Source organism: Macaca fascicularis, chromosome 11, assembly GCF_037993035.2.
Source record: "Macaca fascicularis isolate 582-1 chromosome 11, T2T-MFA8v1.1".
NCBI classification, from domain to species: Eukaryota; Metazoa; Chordata; class Mammalia; order Primates; family Cercopithecidae; genus Macaca; species Macaca fascicularis.
Genome location: NC_088385.1, coordinates 77,265,682 through 77,288,492, shown reverse-complemented (window position 1 = coordinate 77,288,492; position 22,811 = coordinate 77,265,682). Strand labels below are relative to the sequence as shown.

General features: G+C 42.1%; 1 protein-coding gene across 8 annotated transcripts in view; it reads left to right on the top strand.

Annotated features, from left to right (window-relative positions):
* PTPRB (protein tyrosine phosphatase receptor type B) overlaps positions 1-22,811 on the top strand; it is a 124,242-nt gene that overhangs the window by 89,103 nt on the left and 12,328 nt on the right. For 5 of the 8 annotated variants that reach the window (XM_065524567.2, XM_005571537.5, XM_005571538.5 and 2 more), the window contains 11 exons: positions 6,071-6,177; positions 9,778-9,877; positions 10,716-10,799; positions 10,894-10,911; positions 11,034-11,115; positions 11,724-11,814; positions 12,508-12,584; positions 14,569-14,703; positions 16,037-16,159; positions 16,347-16,510; positions 18,743-18,878. In XM_065524567.2, the coding sequence (XP_065380639.1) occupies positions 6,071-6,177; positions 9,778-9,877; positions 10,716-10,799; positions 10,894-10,911; positions 11,034-11,115; positions 11,724-11,814; positions 12,508-12,584; positions 14,569-14,703; positions 16,037-16,159; positions 16,347-16,510; positions 18,743-18,878 (1,117 nt within the window). Of the gene's footprint in view, positions 1-6,070; positions 6,178-9,777; positions 9,878-10,715; positions 10,815-10,893; positions 10,912-11,033; positions 11,116-11,723; positions 11,815-12,507; positions 12,585-14,568; positions 14,704-16,036; positions 16,160-16,346; positions 16,511-18,742; positions 18,879-22,811 lie in introns of those variants that run through there. The other 3 variants (XR_012420454.1, XR_010579499.2, XM_074007417.1) reach the window with 3 other exon arrangements.

Sequence of the window (22,811 nt, the reverse complement as noted above, 5' to 3'; positions counted from 1 at the left end):
TCAAAGAGAGAGTAAGAAGCTATAAAAAATTTGTGTCTGAACCAGAGCCCACCAATCTCCCAGCGCCCATAGTAGCTGTGGAGGTCTTTGGAAGAGCACCTGCATTTGAGTTCCAACTCTGCCACTTTTTAACTGTGTATTTTAACTTGTAAGCAGCATTTCAGTTCTCTAATCTTCATCTTCCTCACCTGCAAAGCTCCATAAGGGTGTCCTAAGTAGTGGTTTTGAGTATGTGACAGATCAAACCTAGTCATGTCACTTCTAAATTAAGGTTTTCCTGTAGTTCCCATTCACTTACAAGAGCAAGAGCAGATTCCAGCACAGGGCACACTAAACCCTGCTTTCTCCTGCCTGCCTCACCAGCCTTGTCTCCAACCATATATGCTCTAAGTACCCACTGCTTTCCTGCTACTCGTCACTCCTCGGAGTTCCTGAATGTGACATGGTTCTTTTATACCCCTGAGCCTTTGCATAATCTTTTCTCTCTCAGATGCTTTCCGTTCTTATCTGGCTGGCGAATTCTCCATACACTTCAAAAGCCAGCTCAACCCTCAACCACCCACACTATCCTGTCAACCCACAGCTGGGCGGTTGGGTGCTCCATCAGCTCCATGTCCACGTCCACAGCACCGTCTCCCTACATGCCTCTAATCCTACATTTACCAGTGGCTTTTAACCCTTTATCGAATTACCTGCTCTCTTCAACTAGACTGCAAGAACTCACAATCCAACAGGGGAGACAGATGTGTCATTGGTTACAAAACAATATGGCAGGTTCCTGGCACAAAAGATGTGCTCGTGAAATGTTTATGAACAAATACGGGAATGAGCCAAGATGCTCTATGGAAGTAACACATTCGTGTTATGGCTTCATCATCTCTGTGTACATGTTTGTTTTTCAGAACACAGCTTTCCTATATTTCTCCAATATATATGTTTACTTCAGTCCTGTTAAAAGCATGCCAGACAGATAATGCTTGATGAGAAGAGGTGTCATCTCCCAAAACACATCACAGAACCACATGCAAATCAGCCTCTTGTGTGGTGGCTGCTGAACTCAGTCCAGTCAGAATTCTGCCTGTCTCAAGACAATCATCACCAGTCACCCTCCTTGTTGTTAGGCATCCTTTTTTCCAAAGGGAATAAGTGGACAGGAAATAGTGCAGAAAAAGAATAATTAGGATTGAGAAATGGGAAATTCTAGGTTTTGCTGATACGCAAGTTTGTTATGTCAACAGATACAATGTGTTTCATTCATTGTTGGGTTCCTATGATTCATATGTATTATTGCATTGTTCCATATGGAAAGAGAAAGGGCAGATCATTACGGTGAGAGAGTTGGAAGGTAAGGAAAGTGCTGGTCTGGTTTTGTTTTTATTCTAAATAAAAGAGCAGTGTGACCATAGTAAGGTGGTCAGCTTCTCCTGACCTCGTTTTCTTCAAAGGAAGGAAATTGAACCGCATGATCCCTAACTTTCTGCTATAGAATTCTAATTCTAGACACATTTAAAGTGGAAAAAATTCTATCAGATATTTGTTCACTAAAAATAGTGTCTTGTTATTGTGTCATATTCATAATTATCTTGCTATCATATATTCAGCATATGTTTTCTTGCCTTCTCTGGCAATAGGTGTTGTTGGGTGATAGATAAATAAGGTGGAGCACTGCCTTCAAGGAGCTTACAATGTGGAGACAGAAGCCACATCTGCAAAATAGAGGCAGAAATGTTGAAGGACATAAGGAATAAAGGAAAATAAATGCTGTGAAGGTTCAGAAGGCTTCTCAAAGGATGTATTAAAACATAGGAAAAGGATTTAGAAATATGCAGATAGTGACAGAAGGAGATTCAATGTGGAAGGAATAGTGGGAGTCAAAGTGTGGAGTTTTAAATACACAAATTGTTTAGAGTAGAACAAACAGTCCAGTTTCAAACAGAGGGTGAATAAAAAGGAGTAGACTGGGATGATAGGACGAGATAGGACTGTGGGTGGGTGCTAAGTGCTGGGCTGGGGAAAGTAGCTGTGACATTCATTTTTGGAAAAGTTTTAAGGGAAGAATGCCTGATGACCCATTAATTTTAAGCTGAACCTATACTAGGTCATTATCTCCTTCCTAAAGGTCCCTTTTATCTGCATCCATTCAGTACTTTGTATTTACACTTGTGATTTCAGAGCAGAGTATGTCAAGGTTGTTATAGCCAATGCTTTTATTTTACAGATGAGGCATAAAGAACTTTAGGGACCATCCAAGTAGCCAGCAACGGAGTAAAAGTGAGAACTAGATCTCAGATCCTCTTGTTCCTAGCCCAGGCTTTTTTCATCCTTCCTACAAAAGTCATGGCGTGTGTGTGTGTGTGTGTGTGTGTGTGTGTGTGTGTGAGAGAGAGAGAGAGAGACAGACAGACAGACAGACAGACAGACCGAGAGTCTTGCTCTGTTGCCCAGGCTGGAGTGCAGTGGCGTGATCTCAGCTCACTACAACCTCCACTTTTTGGATTCAAGCAATTCTCATGCCTCAGCCTCCCAAGTAGCTGGGACTACAGGCATGCATCACCACGGGTCTGGCTAATTTTTGTATTTTTAATAGAAATGGGGTTTCACCATGTCAGCCATACTGGCCTCAAATTCTTGGCCTCATGTGATCTGCCTGCCTTGGCCTCCCAAAGTGCTGGAATTACAGGCATGAGCCACTGTGCCCAGCCAGAAGTCATTGCTTTTAACCAAAAATTAAGCCATGAGGAAATAAGAAAAGAGATCTGCACTAGGAGCCAGAAATATGAAGTTCAGTTTTTGTTCATCATCTTTCTGTGTGATCTTGGAGAAGACATGGACTGTCTCCTAGCTTCAGGTTCCAAACCTCTGAAGTAATATAATAAACTTCTTTATTATATTGGAGAGGTTGAACATGATCAAACAGAATCATGTTTGAAAAAGTCCTTATGGCTGGGCGCGATGGCTCACACTTGTAATCCCAGCACTTTCGGAGGCCAAGACAGGCAGATAGCTTGAGCCCAGGAGTTCAAGACCAGCCTGGGCAACATGGCAAAACCCCATCTCTACTAAAAATACAAAAATTAGCTGGCCATGGTAGTGTGCACTTGTAATCCCAGCTACTCAAGAGGCTGGGGTTGGAGGATCACTTGAGCTCGGGAGGTGGAGGTTACAGTGTGCATTCTGACCTGGTGACAGAGTAAGACCCTGTCTAAAAAAAAAAAAGAAAAGAAAGAAGAAAGAAAAAGAAAAAAAGTCTTCCCACACTTATAAATACGAAAGTCTTATCAGAGACACTGAATTTCCAAATGTATAATAAATTAGCAACATACTTGCCAAGGCATTGGTGTTATAGTGGTTAGCATAGCTGCCTTCCAAAATTAGCAACACACACCAACTCCTCACCTTCCCCTTTAATGTGTGGTGATTGCTTGTTGCCCTTTGTGGACCTTTCTCAATATACTTCCATTGACAGGCTGTTATTCCTGGAACATCTTTTGACTTGGAATGGATCTTTTGGAGATGGAAGTTATAGATGTGATTTATCAATATGATCTTGATGTTCATTTTACAGGATTACACTCGGATCTGGGCATGAGTTAGAAGAAGGGGGGGCGGGGCAGAACAATTTGCCCTGGCCTAGTACTGCTTCAGCATTATCACAGGACATGCCCAGATACCTTTGGGTTCAAGAAATACAGATTAAAAAAAAAAAAAAAAAGGAGTACTTCTGGTCACTTTCATAGAATTGAAATTAACACTAGAAAAAGTTTTCCCATATAAACCAAGCCTAATACTCCATCAGTTCAATTAGAGAATCTTCACAATAGGAGGGACTCAAGAAGTCACCCAAGCCAATCTTTAACTTAGTGCAGCAATGCCCTCCTCCAGCTTCCCTGGGACTGCTTCTCCTCCAGCCTCTACTTGAATCCCACCCCCATCCTCCAGCCCCCAGTGACTGGGGGCTCACAATCTAGGAGGTAGCTCATATTCTAATGTTAGAAAACAGATTAATATTCCTAAACTCCTCCTTCCTTATAAATTCAGCCTACTAAGCCTAATTCTACCTTCAAGAAGAAAAATAATCATGTTGTTTTCCTCTTCTACATGGCAGCCTTCTTTAAATCAGAAACTAACTATATTATGTCCCTTGAAGTCTTCTCTATCATTGTTCAGGTCAATCACCTCAAATGATCTCTAATTCATCCTCAAATATGCCCCCAGAAATTGAGTGCAGCTCTCCAGACTGGGCCTGACTTACGGAGAGAGCACGAGACTTAGGTCCTGTGATAGGGATCACAGGCTTCTCATTCAAGCAGAGGTTACAAATCTGTGTGTTTGTAGCTGCATCTTGCTTGTTTATTGAATTTAGGACCAGCTGATTTTCAGGCACTATCCTACATGGACACGTGGACAGCCACCTCAGCAACTCTCCTGCCCAGGTGACTGCAATAACTCCAGTGTCAGCTGGACAGTTCTAAATCAATGCCTCAATGTCCCTCTAAATCTAGTATATCCCAAGCAAAGTATATCTTCCTTCACCAATCTCTCTCCCTTTTTTGTTTTTTGTTTTTTGTTTTTTTTGAGATGGAGTCTTGCTTTGTCACCAAGGCTAGAGTGCAGTGGCATGATCTTGGCTCACTGCAGCCTCCACCTCCCATGTTCAAGCGATTCTCCTGCCTCAGCCTCCCAAGTAGCCACGATTACAGGTGCCCGCCACCACGCCTAATTTTTGTATTTTTAGTAGAGTTGGGGTTTCGCCATGTTGGCCAGGCTGATCTCCACCCCCTGACCTCAGGTGATCTGCCTGCCTCGGCCTCCCAAAGTGCTGAGATTACAGGTGTGAGCCACCACGCCCAGCCTCTCTCCTCATTTCTATCAGTGTTCCCACTGTTCTCTTGAGTGACGTGAGCTCAAGTCTTAGGCCATCCTTGATTCCTCCCTGCTTCTCTTCAGTCTGGGCCCCACCTAGTTCCTCCTTTCAGTGCCTTTCACAGTCTTCTTTCCATTCTCATTGCCAGGGCTCCTGGCCAGGGCCCTGTGTCCTTGGCCTGATTATCCCAGCAGTCTCTTCATTGAGCTCTCTGCTCCCCGCCACCTCACCTCCTATGCCCACACACACTGTTTCCTCCATATTCCACTATTCCTCATTTGCCATTGTTTATATGCTTTCTTCTTTTGCTATTTGCCTGATTCCTTTATATTTTGTCTTTCAAGTTTCCAAGACTAGAGACCATGCATCTCTTTGTAACTTCAGCAATTTATAAAGAAGGCCTTTAACAAATATTTCCTGTTGACAATAAATATATTAGAATATATTTAGAATATATTTAGATAAAATGATCTTTAGAAAATAGTGCCAAAAGATGAAGAGATATGTAAGTTAAAATAACAACAGCAACAATAATAATATTGATATTTGGTCACTTGACTTTTCTAATGGGCATCTCAGAATTACTTCCGCCACAACTGACCTGTCTGGATCTTCCCAAACCCCCCCGTTTACTTCTCCATAGTTTTCCCTCATGTTAGTAAATGACACCTCCATTCTTCCAGTTGTTCCCCAGCCAGAACATATGGAATCATCCATACTCTATATTCATCAACAAATTTAGTTCTTTCGATATATCCAACACTTCTCACTCACTGCCTTCATCACTACCTTTCTGAATAAAGCAGTCCCACATGCTGTATTCCCATTGCTTTCCATCGTCCTTACCCTGCTCTTTTCTTTTTCACAGCACACATCTCGTCTGATTTATTATATTTATGTGTTTATTATCTGACTTCTTCCATGAGAATGTAACCTCTGGAATGGCAGGGACTTTGTTTTGTTTCTTGCAAAGTCCCAGCTCCTAGAACAGTGATTGGCATGTGGCAGGGGCTCATTAAATATTTATGAATAAATTGATGAATGAATGTATGAACCCAGGACTATCTGATTCCATAACTCATATTCTATCCTGCTACACACTGGATAGATACACACAGGAACCCACCCTATTTCTCCTTGAACACATTTTTCAGCTACTGTGTTCAACAACTAATGTATATTTAAATAAATCTGTTTTCTTTTCAGAATCAGCATTCGAGCTTTTACACAGCTCTTTGATGAGGACCTGAAGGAATTCACAAAGCCACTCTACTCAGACACATTTTTTTCTTTACCCATCACTACTGAATCAGGTAAGGCTAACCTTTACATCATGTTCTATCTACTGCCATGTCACCTACAAGAGCCTCTAATGGAGAGAGATTGGCTGATGATGGGGGAAACATTTTCATTTGTGTGGCCAAAAATTGATGTGGCCAAAAATTGATGTGTATCAAAGGGATTGCACAATTTCTCTAGAAGAATGGATTGAAAGGGAATTAATCTAAAAAGCAGGTGGAAGTACAGTATTTTTTTCTATTAAAAATGAATTATTTTCTAAATAGTGAATGAAAACCATTAAAAGCAAGAGTTTTCACAGGCGGAAATATAAGTTAGTACAAAAGGCTTTCAGTTAAAAATGAGAATGTATATATGCATATACACAGAAATGCTCAGGAAAAAAAGACTAAAAGAAAAAACACCAAAATATTAATGATGTGTATCTCAAAGTAATGGAACTACAAGTGATTTTTCTTCCTTTTGCTTATTATGTGTTGACTTTGTACTATTAAAAACTGTTGGCCCAGCGCAGTGGCTCACGCCTGTAATCCCAGCACTTTGGGAGGCCGAGGCGGGCGGATCACAAGGTCAGGAGATCGAGACCATCCTGGCTAACATGGTGAAACCCCTTCTCTACTAAAAATACAAAAAAATTAGCCAGGCGTTGTGGCGGGCACCTGTAGTCCCAGCTACTCGGGAGGCTGAGGCAGGAGAATGGCGTGAACCCGGCAGGCGGAGCTTGCAGTGAGCCAAGATTGTGCCCCTGCACTCCAACCTGGGCAACAGAGTGAGACTCCGTCTCAAAAAAAAAAAAAAAAAAAACTGTTAATGTAAAAGACTATACATAACAATTTCTGAAAGAGAGACTTCTCTAGTGTGTTAGAGGGAAAGCCTGACTAATAATAGCGGCTAGTATTTACTGTTCACCTTCTCTGTGGAGACACAGTTTTAAGCATTTGACATAGAATAACTTGTCCAATTCTCATGACAGTCTTTTGAGGTAGATGCTATTATCATCCCCATATTAAAGATGAGGACATGAGGCACCAGAGATTAAGTAACTTGCCCAAGATGGTACAGCTGAAATTCTGGCACTTTCTGCCCAAGCATACAACCTCTGCACTGCCCTGTCTCTGAATACTTCCACCAGGCTGAGAATAGCATCATTTCATCCCCTTCTTTCTTAACACCATCGTCTGCACAGCCTTTTGCTGTAGCCCGTGTTCTGCAGTGCTTGATCTCTAGGTCTGGGAAGTTCTTTACAGCTAAAACCATCTCTCGTGCTGCATGACAAAAGATGACTCAGCCTCACAAACATTCCAATCTATTTATGCCAAATATAGGGATAATCTCCCACTTTTCAAGCCAAAGGGGGATGAGAACACAGTTAAGCGGATTTAGATGTCTTTACTTATAATTTAATGTAGGGACTTTGTAAACACAATTCTTTCCTTTTTGATATATTGTTACGTGACAAAAACTGCATGTAGTCCAGTACAGGAAGACAGTAAACGTATATTCAAAAAATGATATTAACGACACTCAAGGAAAGATGATTGTGTTGATTTGATAAGTCTTGAAAGGCAACATGGAACAAACAAATCTAAGGTCTTAAAATGCAACTTCAAACATGGGCCACTTCACAGACCTAAATTTAAGGGGTAACACAGTAACACTTTTACAAGAAAACATAGGTATAACTCTTTGTAACCTTGGATTAGAAAATAGCTTTTAAGATATGACACCAAAAGCGTAAGCTACAAAAGAAAAAAAATAGACAATTTGGATTTAATTAAAATAAAAAGCTTGTGCTTCAAAGGACACTATCAACAAAGTAAAAAGACAACCTACAGAATTGGGAGAAAATATCTGCAAATCCCATATCTGATAAGGGCTGAATATCTAGCATATAAAGAACTCTTACCTCACAATTTAATAATAGAAACACAAACTACACTGTATATATAGTATTTTATATATATATATATATATATATTTTTTTTTTTTTTTTCAAGACGGGGTCTTGCTCTGTCACCTAGGCTGTAGTGCAGTGATGCCACCTTGGCTCACTGCAACCTCCACCTCCCAGGTTCAAGCAATTCTCCTGCCTCAGCGCCCCAAGTAGCTGGGACATCAGGCACGCACCACCACGCCCAGCTAATTTTTGTATTTTCAGTAGAGACGGGTTTTCACCATGTTGGTGAGGCTGGTCTCAAACTCCTGGCCTTGTGATCCACCTGCCTCGGCCTCCCAAAGTGCTGGAATTACAGGTGTAAGCCACCGTGCCCAGCCAAATTACACAATATTTAAATGGGCAAAGGCTCTGAATAGACATTTCTCCAAAGAAGATGTACAGTTGACTAATAAGCACATGAAAAGATGCTCAACATCAGCAGTCATTAGGGAAATGCAAATCAAAATCACAAGAAGATACCACTTCACACCCAGTAGCATGTCTATAATCAAAAAGACAGTAACAAGAGTGAGGATATGAAGAAATCAGAACCTTCCATACACCGCTTATGAGAATGTAAAATGCTGTAGCTGCTTTGAAAAACAGTTTATAGAAATATTAAACCTAGAGTTACCATACGACCCAGCAATTTCACTCCTCAGTATATACCCAGGAGAAATGAAAACATATGTTCACATAGAAACTTGTACATGAATATTCATGCAGCATTATTCATAATCGCCAAAAAGTAGAAGCAATTTAAATGTCCATCAATGGATGAATGGATAAACAAAATGTGATATATCCATACAATGGACTATTATTCAACCATAAAAAGGAATGAAGTCTTGGTATATGCTATAATATGGATGAACCTTGAAATCATTATGCTCAATTAAAAGAGCCAGTCACAAAAGATCACAGATTTATGATTTCATTTTTATGAAACATCCAGAATAGGCAAATCTACAGACACAGAAAGTAGATTAGTGGTTGCCAGGGATCGTGAGGAGGGAGGAATGGGACTGACTGCTAAGAGGTATGTGGTTTCTTTTGAGGGTGATGAAAATGTTTTAAAATTGATTGTGGGGACATTTGCAAAACTCTGTGACTATACAAAAGACCATTGAATTGTACAATTTAGATGGGTGAGTTGCATGCTATGTGAATATTTCAATAAAGCTATTTTAAAAATGAGGCCACTCTTACCACTTCATAAACTCCCAGTAGCGGTACCATACCAGATAATAAAAATAAGACTTTGTTAAAATAGCTCCAAGCAATCCACTGGATTTTCCAAAGCCCCAAATGCTTTGTAACATGTTTCATATAAATGAAATTGCATTTTTATCTTGGTGGCAAACTTATGGCCTTTATCTTAGGTGCCCCAAGCTTTATATACAAGTACAAAGTCCAAAACACCTCTAGAAGCTATACGCCACTAACTTCAAAAGTATACAGTGACACCTGGCCTCACTGCTACCGGGTGGGGGCCAGCCTTTCATCTTCTTAGGTGCATACTCCTAGCCTTTGGAAAGTAAATGCCTCATCATGGGCATCACTTGAATTCTATTTGTAATAACATTACTTGGGAGATATGGCTTCAATAGCTTTCTTACTGGTTCCCTAGCACTAATTTTCCCACCTGCGTTTGTTGTTTCTATCTGGATTATTGTAGAGCCCTTGTTTGGAGCTATTGAAGGTGTGAGTGCTGGTCTGTTTTTAATTGGCATGCTAGTGGCTGTTGTTGCCTTATTGATCTGCAGACAGAAAGTGAGGTAAGTACAAAGCTCCTTTTCATGATTGGACCCACAACTTTAAAAATGCAACTGAAAATTCCCTTTAGGCTGAAAACTAAGAAGTGAAAATAATTTAATCTTTCCAGGTTAAATTGTCACTGTTTTCTCAATAAAAACAAAAGTCAAACTCTAAAGCCATGACTCACTTTTCTCAGTTCTTTTATATCCCATTGATGAATTCGTCCCTTGCCAAAGGACTGAGGGGCCATCTATAGCTTTATTTAAAGATGAAGTGACTCATTTTGCACAGGAAAAAAAATATTTGTGTGTGTGTGTGGTTCATATCCTCATGAAGACAGAGATGTTTGCAAATTGCATGTCCAAGTGCTCTTCTGAAATATCCTGAAAAGTGTGGTTGACATCGCCATTTTGTAGTCCATATCTGCCATCCTAATTTAAGAAGGGACCAAAAAGAACCAAATAGCATGTGGCCCCAGTGTCGTGCCTTCTTCTCTTAGTGAATTTTTTTTCTTAATTTGGCACATGTTCCTCTTTATTGAAGTCGTGTCTGGCATCTGAAATTTACTGGATTTTTTTTAAGCAAAGTTTTATTGAGAATGTGGGAAGTGATTATAACCTGTAGCCAAAAACCAGGAGACAAATCTTCAGTTTTTGCAGAGATCCGTTTCGGGGTGGGAATGATCTACTTTATTCTTTTTCCTTTCCCTCCCTCAGAGAGATGTTGGCTGAGTGCAAATCTACATGAATACTGAAAAATCCGTATTTGCACAAACATGCACAGCCTTACCATAAATGGAAAAATGTGTTCAAGCCAAGTATCATCATCAGAATAAAAGTTCTCTCCCTTATGTTTCAGCCATGGTCGAGAAAGACCCTCTGCCCGTCTGAGCATTCGTAGGGATCGACCATTATCTGTCCACTTAAACCTGGGCCAGAAAGGGTAAGCACCACATTTGCCTTCATATAATTTGTTGAAAGATGGTATTATGTGAAATTTGCTAACAAAGTCTTCTTCTTTTGGTTTCCCTTCACAGTAACCGGAAAACTTCTTGGTAAGAGAGAGAACACATTAATGACTATATTATCTGCCTTTGAAATATGAGTCAGAATGGTTATGGCACTTTCCCTTTTCTGCAGTAACTCTCTTCTCTTTTTGTTTCATTTTTAATTACAGTCCAATAAAAATAAATCAGTTTGAAGGGCATTTCATGAAGCTACAGGCTGACTCCAACTACCTTCTATCCAAGGAATACGAGGTACAACTCAAGCAGAATGAAGCTTCAGCATCCCTAGTTCTTAGCAGAATTTCCTTCCTAATGTTTACTGTGTAATCATAGGCTGATTTGGCTCAGAAGTTAGGAGGCTGCTTAGAATCTCAGCTGAGCACTCTTTTATGCCTAAACTATGCCCTGAACAATACACCATCTAATCTTAGAGGCCAGCTTGAGCTCCAGAATAACACAGCAAACCAAAGGCTACCTGGATCAGACAGTAAAGAAGAATTAACAAATCTCAAATGCAGACCTAATGCTGTCAGATAATTCAGCCTGGCCGTTTGCTTGGCTGAGAGATACTGTGGTTTTGCAAAAAGCACGTAGCTTTTGGATTTGATTCTCAGGTTTGCCACTTGGCTGACCTGGGGCACATCAGTTATCCTGTCTGAGCCTCACCTGTAAAATAGTGAGAGGAACCCTTCCCTTGTGGGGTTGTTGTGGGGATCAGAGCTAATGCATGTTGAATACCAGGCATTCATAAACTGTAGCTAGTGTATCTATTTTCATATTATTATGTATCTCCAGGACTATATGATTTGCTTTATTCTATTTCATATCCTCCACTTACACACTTATTTTTGAACTAACAGGAATTAAAAGATGTGGGCCGAAACCAGTCATGTGATATTGCACTCTTGCCAGAGAATAGAGGGAAAAATCGATACAACAATATATTGCCCTGTAAGTTTTGTGTCAGAATTTGTAATACTGTCTTCCTCCAGCCATTTCTGCATTTTTCTCCAAAAACGAAATGGGGCTAAAGAAATAGAATGTAACTGGATATGGACAATCTCCAGCTCTGAATGCCTTTAATAAGAAGTAACTTGTATATTCCTGCACTTCTCTCCAGAGGGATAATAGCCAGTTTAAATTCTGATTATGAAAGGCCTGTTATGCTATTGACATTTCCCCCATGTGATCCTACTGCTTCTCTTTGGAGGCTAAGCAGTAAATGGGGTTAACAGCAAGAGCTCTGACATCAAGCAGACCTGGGTTTGCTTAGCAAAGTCTTCGGTTAGCAATTTCTACTTAAATTTCCTTACCCCATTAGGTAAAGCAATAGAAGGTAGGTTTTCTGGATTGTGTTCATTCCAGCAGTCAAAGGGAGCCGGCCACTCCATCAGGCAAATATCGTAATGTTACAAAAGGAAGCACAGATGGGGCTTCACGTTGTCTCCTGTGTCTGACTGGTTATAGGCCACCTATGCAATGTGGGGCAAGTTAGTTATCCTGTCTGAGCCTCATCTGCAAACTGGAGATAAGATCCCCTCCCATCGGAGGCTGTTGTGGGGATCAGAGCTAAGGCACATCACACACATTACATAAACTGTAGAAAAATCACTCCAAGACTCAGCGGCAAATCTCTCCTTCCAGATGATGCCACACGAGTGAAGCTGTCCAATGTAGATGATGATCCTTGCTCTGACTACATCAATGCCAGCTACATCCCTGTAAGTGACCCACTAGGCCAGTGTTCGGGATGAGGCTTTGGTGGGTGGCTACACAGGAGATGCCACTCCTGCATGTTCCCGTTATTCTTAGCTTTGGAAACACTTGTAGATTTCAGAAGAGCATGTCTGAATGCCATAAAAAAAAAAATAGGGTATCCAATTCAGTTCCTGCTAAGCCACATTTTTCACAATGGCTATAGTCAAATGAAATTATAATGAGCCCAGGATCCATTTTCATAGGTCATCTACTCTCTGTAGTCCTTAACCTAGATGAGAGCTTCCTAAGGAAGATGGACCCCCCCCCCCTCCCGCTAAAGCTGCCTAGCTAGAGAAGTTGATCCCATGTTATTTGGAATCTTCATAACCACAGACACAACTCAAAGGCTTTATCAAATCTTTGGGCTCTGGTTTTGGTTAGCATCTTGCCACCCTCCTACAGCACACTGCAGTGGAAAAAGCTTTCAGATCAAACAAATCTAGGTTTGAATCCCACTTCTGCCCCTTGTCTCTGTGACCTTGGGTACATTATGTCACCTTTTTGGGCCTCCATTTTCTTTTCCAAAAACTGAAGATAATAATATTTACCTCAAGCAACCATCCACTCATTCAATAAACACTTAGAAATTAAGCGCTAACTGTAAGTCAAACACTGAGCTGTTTACAGGCATGGGATAAGATGGAATCCCAACCCTAAAAGCACTCTCAGAAGAGTTGAGGCAGAAAAAGACAATGACATGAGAAACCTGCCACAGCAGTGCCTCTCCTACATTGAAAGATGTCTGCATCATCTGGGGAATCTTGTGAAAAGGCAGATTCTGATCCAGCAGGGCTGAGGCAGGGCCTGGGAGTCTACATTTCTTTTTTTTTTTTTTTTTTGAGATGCAGTCTCGCTCTGTCACCCAGGCTGGAGTGCAGTGGCACGATCTCTGCTCACTGCAAGCTCTGCCTCCGGGGTTCACACCATTCTCCTGCCTCATCCTTCCGAGTAGCTGGGACTACAGGCACCCGCCACCATGCCCGGCTAATAGTTTTTGTATTTTTAGTAGAGATGGGGTTTCACCGTGTTAGCCAGGATGGTCTCAATCTCCTGACCTCATGATCCGCCCGCCTCGGCCTCCCAGTGTGGGGATTACAGGCGTGAGCCACTGCACCTGGCTGAGTCTGCATTTCTAACAAGCCTCTGGGTGATTTCAGTGCTGCTGGTCTGAGAACCGCACTCAGCAGCAAGAGGCTAGAGGTTGCCATGGGGCATCTAGGAGGAGAATGTCCCCCAGGAGAGAGAAAGATAAAAGAAGGCTCAGCCAAGCAGGCACCACGCTGAGGATAAGTAAGGATTGGTTAGATGAGAGGCAGTGTTTGCGTGGGTGGGGGTGGCGATGGCAGGGGTGACATAATGTGGAGACCCTGAGGAGAGAGAAAGAGCTTCGAATAGAATCGACAAGGAATTGCTGTCATTGCTGGAATGCAGAAGGAGATGAAAATATCCCGCTCTTGGACAGTGCTTTGGATTAAATAAGTCCATTAGATGGCAGACGCGCAGTGGACAGTGGTTTCTCTTCCGTGATGCTTCCTGTGGATGACCTACCTTACCAAATTATTCTGACATTGCTTGTCCAAAATGACTAACACTTTTCTACATTAAATAGGGAAAGAGCCTGATTACAGTCCCGCAAACAGTCTACACAAATGCCCCCCCGACACACACATATAATTGAGGGTGAAGTGTTGTCTAGATCAGTGCCTGAGTCCCCCATTTGCTTTCAGAATAGACCCAGGCAAGTAAAAGGGAATGTGGCTCTTAACACTAGTTCAATGTCCTGACCTTTGTCCTTCCTGCTCCCAAGCCTTGACACTTGTGTTAGTATCTTTTTCTGAAGTCAGACTTGGCAGAGACCTCCCTATCATCTTAATCTGAAGAACTCTTTGTTTATAGTTCTGAAGAGGCCCATTGTTTCTGACTCTCCATATTGTAAATTCATTGCAGGGCAACAACTTCAGAAGAGAATACATTGTCACTCAGGGACCGCTTCCTGGCACCAAGGATGACTTCTGGAAAATGGTGTGGGAACAAAACGTTCACAACATTGTCATGGTGACCCAGTGTGTTGAGAAGGGCCGAGTGAGTAAACAGCCTTCCTGCCATCCAAGCTTTGCTTTCTGCCACCTGGACAGAATTCTGCCCCATCATCAAAGTGCAACCCCGCAAAACCAAGTAGGGATCACGTGAGAACATTGTTAGTGACTTACGCCACTCTGTTCAAACGACTCTAATAGGAAACCCAAGTGAGGCCTCATTCTGATTCTGGGTCTAAAGTTCCAGTCAAAGCTGTTTCCATTTGAGGACTGGGATTACTGGCAGTGCCCATTACACCAAAAGATTACCTGGCCACTTGGCCAATCCATTCTTCAGTGTATGGCTGGGGGAGAGACCCGGTCAGAGTCACTGGGCCTGCCCCTCCCCTCCCAGGAAAGGAGAAGTTGAGTTGTAGACTGTGTTGGCAGACACAAAGTAAAAGAATAATCCAGACAAATTAAGCAACCCCCCTTGTAATGCACTTATCATCCTGCACTTTATATGGTTATTTTGAGGATTAAAAGAGAGATTACGGCCGGGCGCGGTGGCTCATGCCTATAATCCCAGGACTTTGGGAGGCTGAAGGGGTGGATCACGAGGTCAGGAGATCTATCAGGTGAAATCAGGAGATTAGCAAAAAAACTTAGCCGGGCGTGGTGGCAGGCGCCTGTAGTCCCAGCTACTTGGGAGGCTGAGGCAGGAGAATGGCGTGAACCCGGGAGGCGGAGCTTGCAGGGAGCCCAGATCACGCCACTGGACTCCAGCCTGGACGACAGAGCGAGACTCCATCTCAAAAAAAAAAAAAAAAAAAAAGGATTACATGTGAAGTACCCAGTATCTGCGCTCAGTAAATATATGCTTACAATCCTCTTTCCCTTGTCTGCGTACATGTAAAGACGAGCTTAGCTAAATGTTCTAACTTCTCAAAGATCTCTTGGCACATGGCCCACGTTAGGACAGTGACATAAAAATATGAATGAAGCAGGGCCAGGAAGACAGTGCCTTCCTGCACCCAACTAGATATTTCTTTAGAAAGAACAATACATTGTGAACCACAGTTTACCTGCTAGTGGAACTGAAATGCCAAGGGGGGGAAAAAAAACCAAAACCTCAAGCCATATATCACTGGGCCTAAAAAATGAGTGAACCCAAAGGCTGGCGTTAGGGGTGCTCCTTGTGCAGGCTCTCCCCTTCACTTGGAGCAGCACCTCAGCTTCAGCACTGGCCATGAGAAGGTTAATATAAAGTAGATGGTCAAATTGCTTTAGCAGCTGATCCCAGATTCCTAACTCAGGAAGACATTTGGAGGAGGGAAATCGCAGGTTCACAAAGGAGTAACTTTTCCGGACTCACGTTTTTTCTGTCTGTCCTGTTCTAGGTAAAGTGTGACCATTACTGGCCAGCGGACCAAGATTCCCTCTACTATGGGGACCTCATCCTGCAGATGCTCTCAGAGTCCGTCCTGCCTGAGTGGACCATCCGGGAGTTTAAGATATGCAGTGTATGTTAGCTTGCTTGACTTCATTTAACAACCGAGCTTGGGGAGATGAACGAAATCTGTGAATCCCACTTTTGCTGGTTCCTCTCTTGTAGTTTCAGCCCAGAGGAATTGCTCCGTGGCTCAGTTGTCAAGCTTGAAGGTTTGCATTGGACATTTCCTCTTATTATCCTGCTCTCTGCTCTTACAGGAGGAACAGCTTGATGCACACAGACTCATCCGCCACTTTCACTATACAGTGTGGCCAGACCATGGAGTCCCAGAAACCACCCAGTCTCTGATCCAGTTTGTGAGAACTGTCAGGGACTACATCAACCGAAGCCCAGGTGCCGGGCCCACTGTGGTGCACTGCAGGTACTGGGACGCCTAGCAGCCAATAAAATGGCAGCCATAAGGGGGCTGTGGAAAAATGTGTAAGCATGGGGAATTTGGTAGGTGGAGGATTTGTCTGGACCAACCAGCCTGCCTCACCCCCACAGGGTTTTATAACGTTCCTCCCCTTCTGCCAACGTCATTCCTCTTCCCTGACTTCTCCTTTTTCACTTTCTCCCCCTGTAGCTCTCTCTCACCCTCACTCTCCAGCCTTCTCTCTCCCTCTTGCTCTTTTTCTACTTTCTGAAATCCAAAGTCCTGATGGGAATTCCATGCTTTCCATCATCAGGCATATCACCTTCAATCTAAGTTCCCAACAACTCCCTTCCCATTCTAGCCAGGAAAGTGAGCACACAAGCTTATTCTTGCCTCTGGTCATTCTTCCATTTTGGGATGGCTTTATCTCTCTTCTCCACCTAAGTCCTACCTATCCTTCAAGATTATTTTCTAATCTTCCCTCCGGGTCTAGTAGCATGTCTTTGTCTATTTGTGCTGCTAAAACAAAACACCACAGACTGGATAACAAATAATAGAAATTTATTTATCACAGTCTAGAGGCTAGGAAGTCCAAAATCAAGGCACTGGCAGGTTCAGTGTCTGTTGAGAGCTTGGTCTCTGCTTCCAAGATGGTGCCTTGTCACTGTGTCCTCCAGAGCAGACAAAGGCTGTGTCCTCACATGGAGGGAGGGATGGAAGGGCAAAAGGACCTAGCTAGTTCCCTCCAACCCATTCATGAGGGCAGAGCTCTCATGACCTAATCACCTCCTCTACCTCTTAATATTGTTGCACTGAAGATTAAGTTTCAACATGAATTTTTGGAGGCGACACAAACATTCAAACCACAGCATAGCAATTGCCATCTGTAGCACCTAATTTTTTCTCTTAAGTTTCTGTTCTCTTGATTTCTCTTTGCTTCAGTCTGTCCAGAAAATCAACCTAACAAGTGAAATCTCTCTCTCTGGGGAGCCTGGTATTTAGCTAATTAATGTTTGCAGCAATACTTTGATAGCCCTAACCGAATGGCACTAATAAATATGCAGCAGGGAATTACAGCAGTAAGAGAAATGCCAAGTGTACTCATCTCCCTCCTGTCAGCCCAGCACCCTAGGTGCCCGGCTTTCCTATGTCCTTGGAACCTTGACACTTTTAATAGGAAGGTGAGGCACTCACCTCAGAGCTTTCTGCTTTTTGAAAAATGGCAGGCATTTTTGTCCAGGACCACTGGAGAACTGTCCTTTATCTTATAAATGTGCGTATCAAAAATCCCCAGATGCTACAACCATTTTGGGGAGCAATTTGGCAATCCCTAGTGAAGTTGAAGGTGTTCGTGCCCATGAGCAACCCAAGAGTTCTGCTTCTAGGTTTCGACCCCTGAGAAATCTCCACATATATTCATGTTCATTGCAACACATGTTTTAATAGAGAAAAATTTTAAATGATCTTATTACCACTGGATTAGCAGTGGTTTATGAGAGAATTAAAAGAAATTAGATCAGCTGGGTGTGGTATATCCTGCCTGTAATCCCAGCACTTTGGAGGCCAAAGTGGGAGGATCACTTGAGGCCAGGAGTTCGAGACCAGGCTGGGCAACTATTAGGGAGACCTTATCTCTACAAATCTTTTTTAATTAGCTGGGAGCAGTTATATGCGCCTGTGGTCCCAGCTACTCAGGAGGCTGAGGTGAGAGGATTGCTTGAGCCTGGGAGGTGGAGGCTGCAGTGAGCTATGCTTGTGCCGCTGCACTCCAGTCTGGGCAACAGAGCAAGACTCGGGGAGGGAAGAAGATCTATATGTAGCAATATAGATAAATCTGAAAATATAATATTGAGTAGGAAAGTTGACAAAAAGATACCTAAAGCATGTATATTACCGTTTCAGTAGATTTTTGAAACATAAATGTTGTTTATAGATTTACCTTTATGTAGGAAAAGTATTAAAAACATGCATGGAAATGATACCTAGTAAGTGCAGAGCAGGACTTATGGTGGAGGACGGACAGGAAGGGAGTGGAGATGGAAGACTATGTGGAGGTGGGATTGGGGGACTCTAGGTTAAACTTGTTTGAGAGAAAAAGAGCACATTGAGAGAAGGAAATATTCCTATCTTCTCCCTTAACTGGGAAGGGAAAAGAAAGATTGTGCCAGAGTCTCCAGATGCAATCTTGAAAGGCAAATTTAATAAAAAGGCTCGATCTTCCTTTGCCATCTCTTCTAGTGCTGGTGTGGGTAGGACTGGAACCTTTATTGCATTGGACCGAATCCTCCAGCAGTTAGACTCCAAAGACTCTGTGGACATTTACGGAGCAGTGCATGACCTAAGACTTCACAGGGTTCACATGGTCCAGACTGAGGTAAGAGTTATAGACTGAAAGTTATAGGCCACCCTCCTCCCCACTATATTCCCACAAAAAAAAAAAACCAGACTTTAATCTGACAAGGGGAAATAACTATGACACATTAGGAAGAGAAAAAAAGAACTGAATATAGATATTTTCTAAGACTTGTTATTTTAAAACAAATCTCACTGGTCTTGAAGGTGACCATCTTGAGGCTCATTTTAAGATAGGCTGGCAAAGGAGCATAAGAACCTCAGTTAGGAAAGAAGAAGATCCCAATCTCTTTTCTCCCCCAGCCTCACTCCCTCCACCTACAGCCCCATTTCGGGAGTGTATGTAGATTGTAAAGACCACATGCTTCCATCTGTGCAGCACTTTGACATTTGCAGGGCATTTTTGAACACGTTCTCATTAAATTTTCTCAATAACCTGGCGAGACATATTATATTCCATTTCCAGACTAGAAAATGAAGGTCCATAAGCTTAAGGGCTTTGCACAAAGCCCACAGCCATGAAGTGGCTGAGGTGGCTTGGGCACTATTCTAGAGAACCCTGGGCCCTTGAGTGTGCTATAAGTGTACTAGCCTCAGGGTCAGATCTCTTCCTCAATAGAGACCAAGCATTCACTCCTCTGCATCAATGCCTTCCAAGGCTGAAGTTCTCTTACCCTCGTGTTTCACAAATTTTTCTACAACTAACTATGAAAATCCTCTGTATTAAAAAGAAAAAAAAAATCCATAGTTGGAAAAGTAAAAAGTTCTACATGCTTCTGTGTCCCCTCTTAGAGTCACAGTACCCAAGGACATTGCACAGACAGCAATGCTCCACAAAAAGCCTCTTGCAGCCATGGCCCCTCTTTGAGCTTTGTTGAACCCACTATTTCCAAAACCATCTTGACCTCTGAATTCTTTTCTTGTAGCAGCACATATTAATATCCTGCATTCAAGCCAGCAACAATTGAACCAGAGAAATTAAAATAAAAATTAAAAATATCCTGCAGAACTCACATTTGGCAAAACAATGGCCTCATTGCCTCCTGCAGGCAGGATCCTCTGCCACCACTATTGTCCTGGGCTGGGAGTAGATTCCACCATATTTTGAATGTTTTATTATGAAATTGTTTTAAAAAAATACACAAAACATGGCTGGGTACAGTGGCTCATGCCTGTAATCCCAACGCTCTAGGAGGCCCAGCGGGGGCAGATCACTTGAGGCCAGGAGTTTGACACCAGCCTGGGCCACATGGCAAGATCCCATCTCCACAAAAAATTTTTAAAAAGAAAATACACAAAACTAGGAAAAACAGTATAGTGAGTTTCCATGTACCCAAACCCCAATCAGTATTCTGTGTTCTTTTCCCATCTGTATCCCACATTTAATGTTCCCCTACCCCATGGCATTACGCCATTGAAGCAAATCCCACTTACCACATTATTTCATCCTTAAATACACATATACATGTATATACCTATGTATGTGTACCCATGTAATACATGTCATATTGCATATGTGTGTGTACATGTGTGTATGTGTATATATGTGCATGTGTATATGTGTACATTTGTATGGATATATGTGATATTACATATACTGCATATATACATATGTATGGGTATATATGTGTGTGTACGTGTGAACATGTGTGTGTGTATGTGTGTGTATATATATATATGTATACATATATTTGATAAGGAGTCTTTAAAATTATGACCACAATGTCATTATCACATCTGTGTCTTAACCATAATTCCTTAATATCATCTAATATCCAGTCAGTATTTAAATTTCCCTAATTATCTCAAAAAATTGCTTTTTATAAAAAAACTGTAGTTGGTTTTCATTAGAATCCAGAGTTTACATATTTCATTTGGTTGAAGTGTCTCTGAAATATTTTTTAATCTATAATCCTCCCTCCCATTTGTTTTATATGACATTTATTTGTTAAAGAAGCCAGCTCATTTGTTCGGTAGATTTTCCCACATTCTAGATGTGGCTGATTGCTTTTTCATGGTGGTAATGTATTCCTTTACTCCCCATGGATTTTGTCAGCTGGTGGTTAGATCTGGAGGCCTGATTAAACTCAATGCTTCGTGGGTGGTGCTGAGGGCTTTCTGTTGCATGACATCAGAAGGCAGATCACCATGTCTGTCTCTCTTTCAGCACTGAGAAAACTGACGATGAGTTTAGGGAGTGTCAGCCTGAACCCTTCATTATCCCCATCAACCTTTCACTTAATGGTTTTAGCAGTCACTGATGACCTCCGCCTAGCTCTGTCATTTCATCAAAGGCTGCAGAATTATATTACCCTGTATCATAATTATTAACCTTCAGCTTTCTCCAGACTATACATTCCTAGAGGGTGGGAACCTGTTTTCCTTCTCTAGATCCTCAATATTTTTTAATCTTTTAAATGAACAAATATCCTACACTTATGTTGCTAAAAAGTCAGCATTAATATTTTGTTAGTTTACTGTCACTTTCACAATTTGTAACTTGGGGAAGAGGAGGTTATATTGTAAATAGTCTCAAACTGTGTGTATTTATGTGTGTGTGTGTGTGCGCGCGCATGTGCTCTAGTAATTGTCACAGGATCCTTGGGCCATGTATCACTTCCATACACCTGCCCCAAACTCATGAGGCATTTTGGCAACTAGGAGGGACTCTACTGTCAATATAACTGGCTGACTTTCAGAGCAGAGGTAACACAATGTTCCGCTTCCTCCTTCTCCTTAGAAATAACTCCATCTTTTCTCTATTCTGTTCTCCTTTTCCTCCTGCCTCACTGAGGATGCTGTGGCTTAGTGCCTCAGCTTGTCTTCTTAATGTTTGAGTTCCCCAAGGTTCTGTCCTCAAGGCACCACCCTTTCTCTCAGTCTTCATTCTTTGTGATATTCTCCATTCCCATACATGCTCATGTTACCCAACTCTAATTCTCCTGTCTCCACATACCTGTAAGTGCCTGCCTACCAGATGGATTCCCCCAGAAGCCTTACAGCCATCTAACTCCAAAAAGATCAAAGCCAAACTCATTCTCTTTCTTTCAAAAAACCAAACAAAACAACAAAAACATTCCTCCTGCTCTTGCACCTTCCAGTTTCATTTAATAGTATTGCCATCCATGTGTTTGCCCAAGCCAGGGAGCTGACTTCTTATATTTTTTAAGGGATGGGGTCTTATGTTGCCCAGACTGGACTCAAACTCTGCTCAAGCAATCTTCTACAGTTGTGCACCACCACACCTGGCATGCTTACATGCATGGATAGGTGCATTTATTATTTCTATTTTTTGTTTATTTACATGGTGAGACAAGATCTCACTATGTTGACCATGCTAGACTCAAACTCCTGGGCTCAATGGCGTGGATTTCTTTTCCTCCAGTTTCCACATCCAAGCAGTCACGAAGTCCTTTCCTTCCCTTGGAGCCAGCCCCTCATCCCACTGCCACTGCCCTTGCACAGTCCTTTATCAACTCTCATTAGCCCTGCTAATGAGTAGCCTCCTAGTGGGTCTCCTGCCTTCAGTTCTGCCCTAATGATCCCTTCATCACCACTGCCACCATCAAAGTTCCCTTGCTGACTCTGTCAGCTCCCTGCAAAAAAATCGTGAAAAGCTCACCACTGCTTGTAAAATGAAGTTCAGACCTCATCCTGGGTACAAGCCTCTTTATAACCTGACCCCAACTTACTCCTCCAGCTTCATGTCATTGTACTAGCCACCACCAGTGATTAGGGTCTGCCAAATTAAGGAAGGTTTACCCACCTGGGCCAGAATCCACTTTCAGTCTTTCCATCATAATGAAATAAACATTGCAGTAAGATAAAATTTTCTATCTCCCTTTTTTCTCACACAAAATTCCAAATGCTATCCAGGTATTAGGTTGGTGCAAAAGTAATCACGGTTTTTGCCATTACTTTTAATGGCATTAACTGCATTTTAATGGCATTTAAA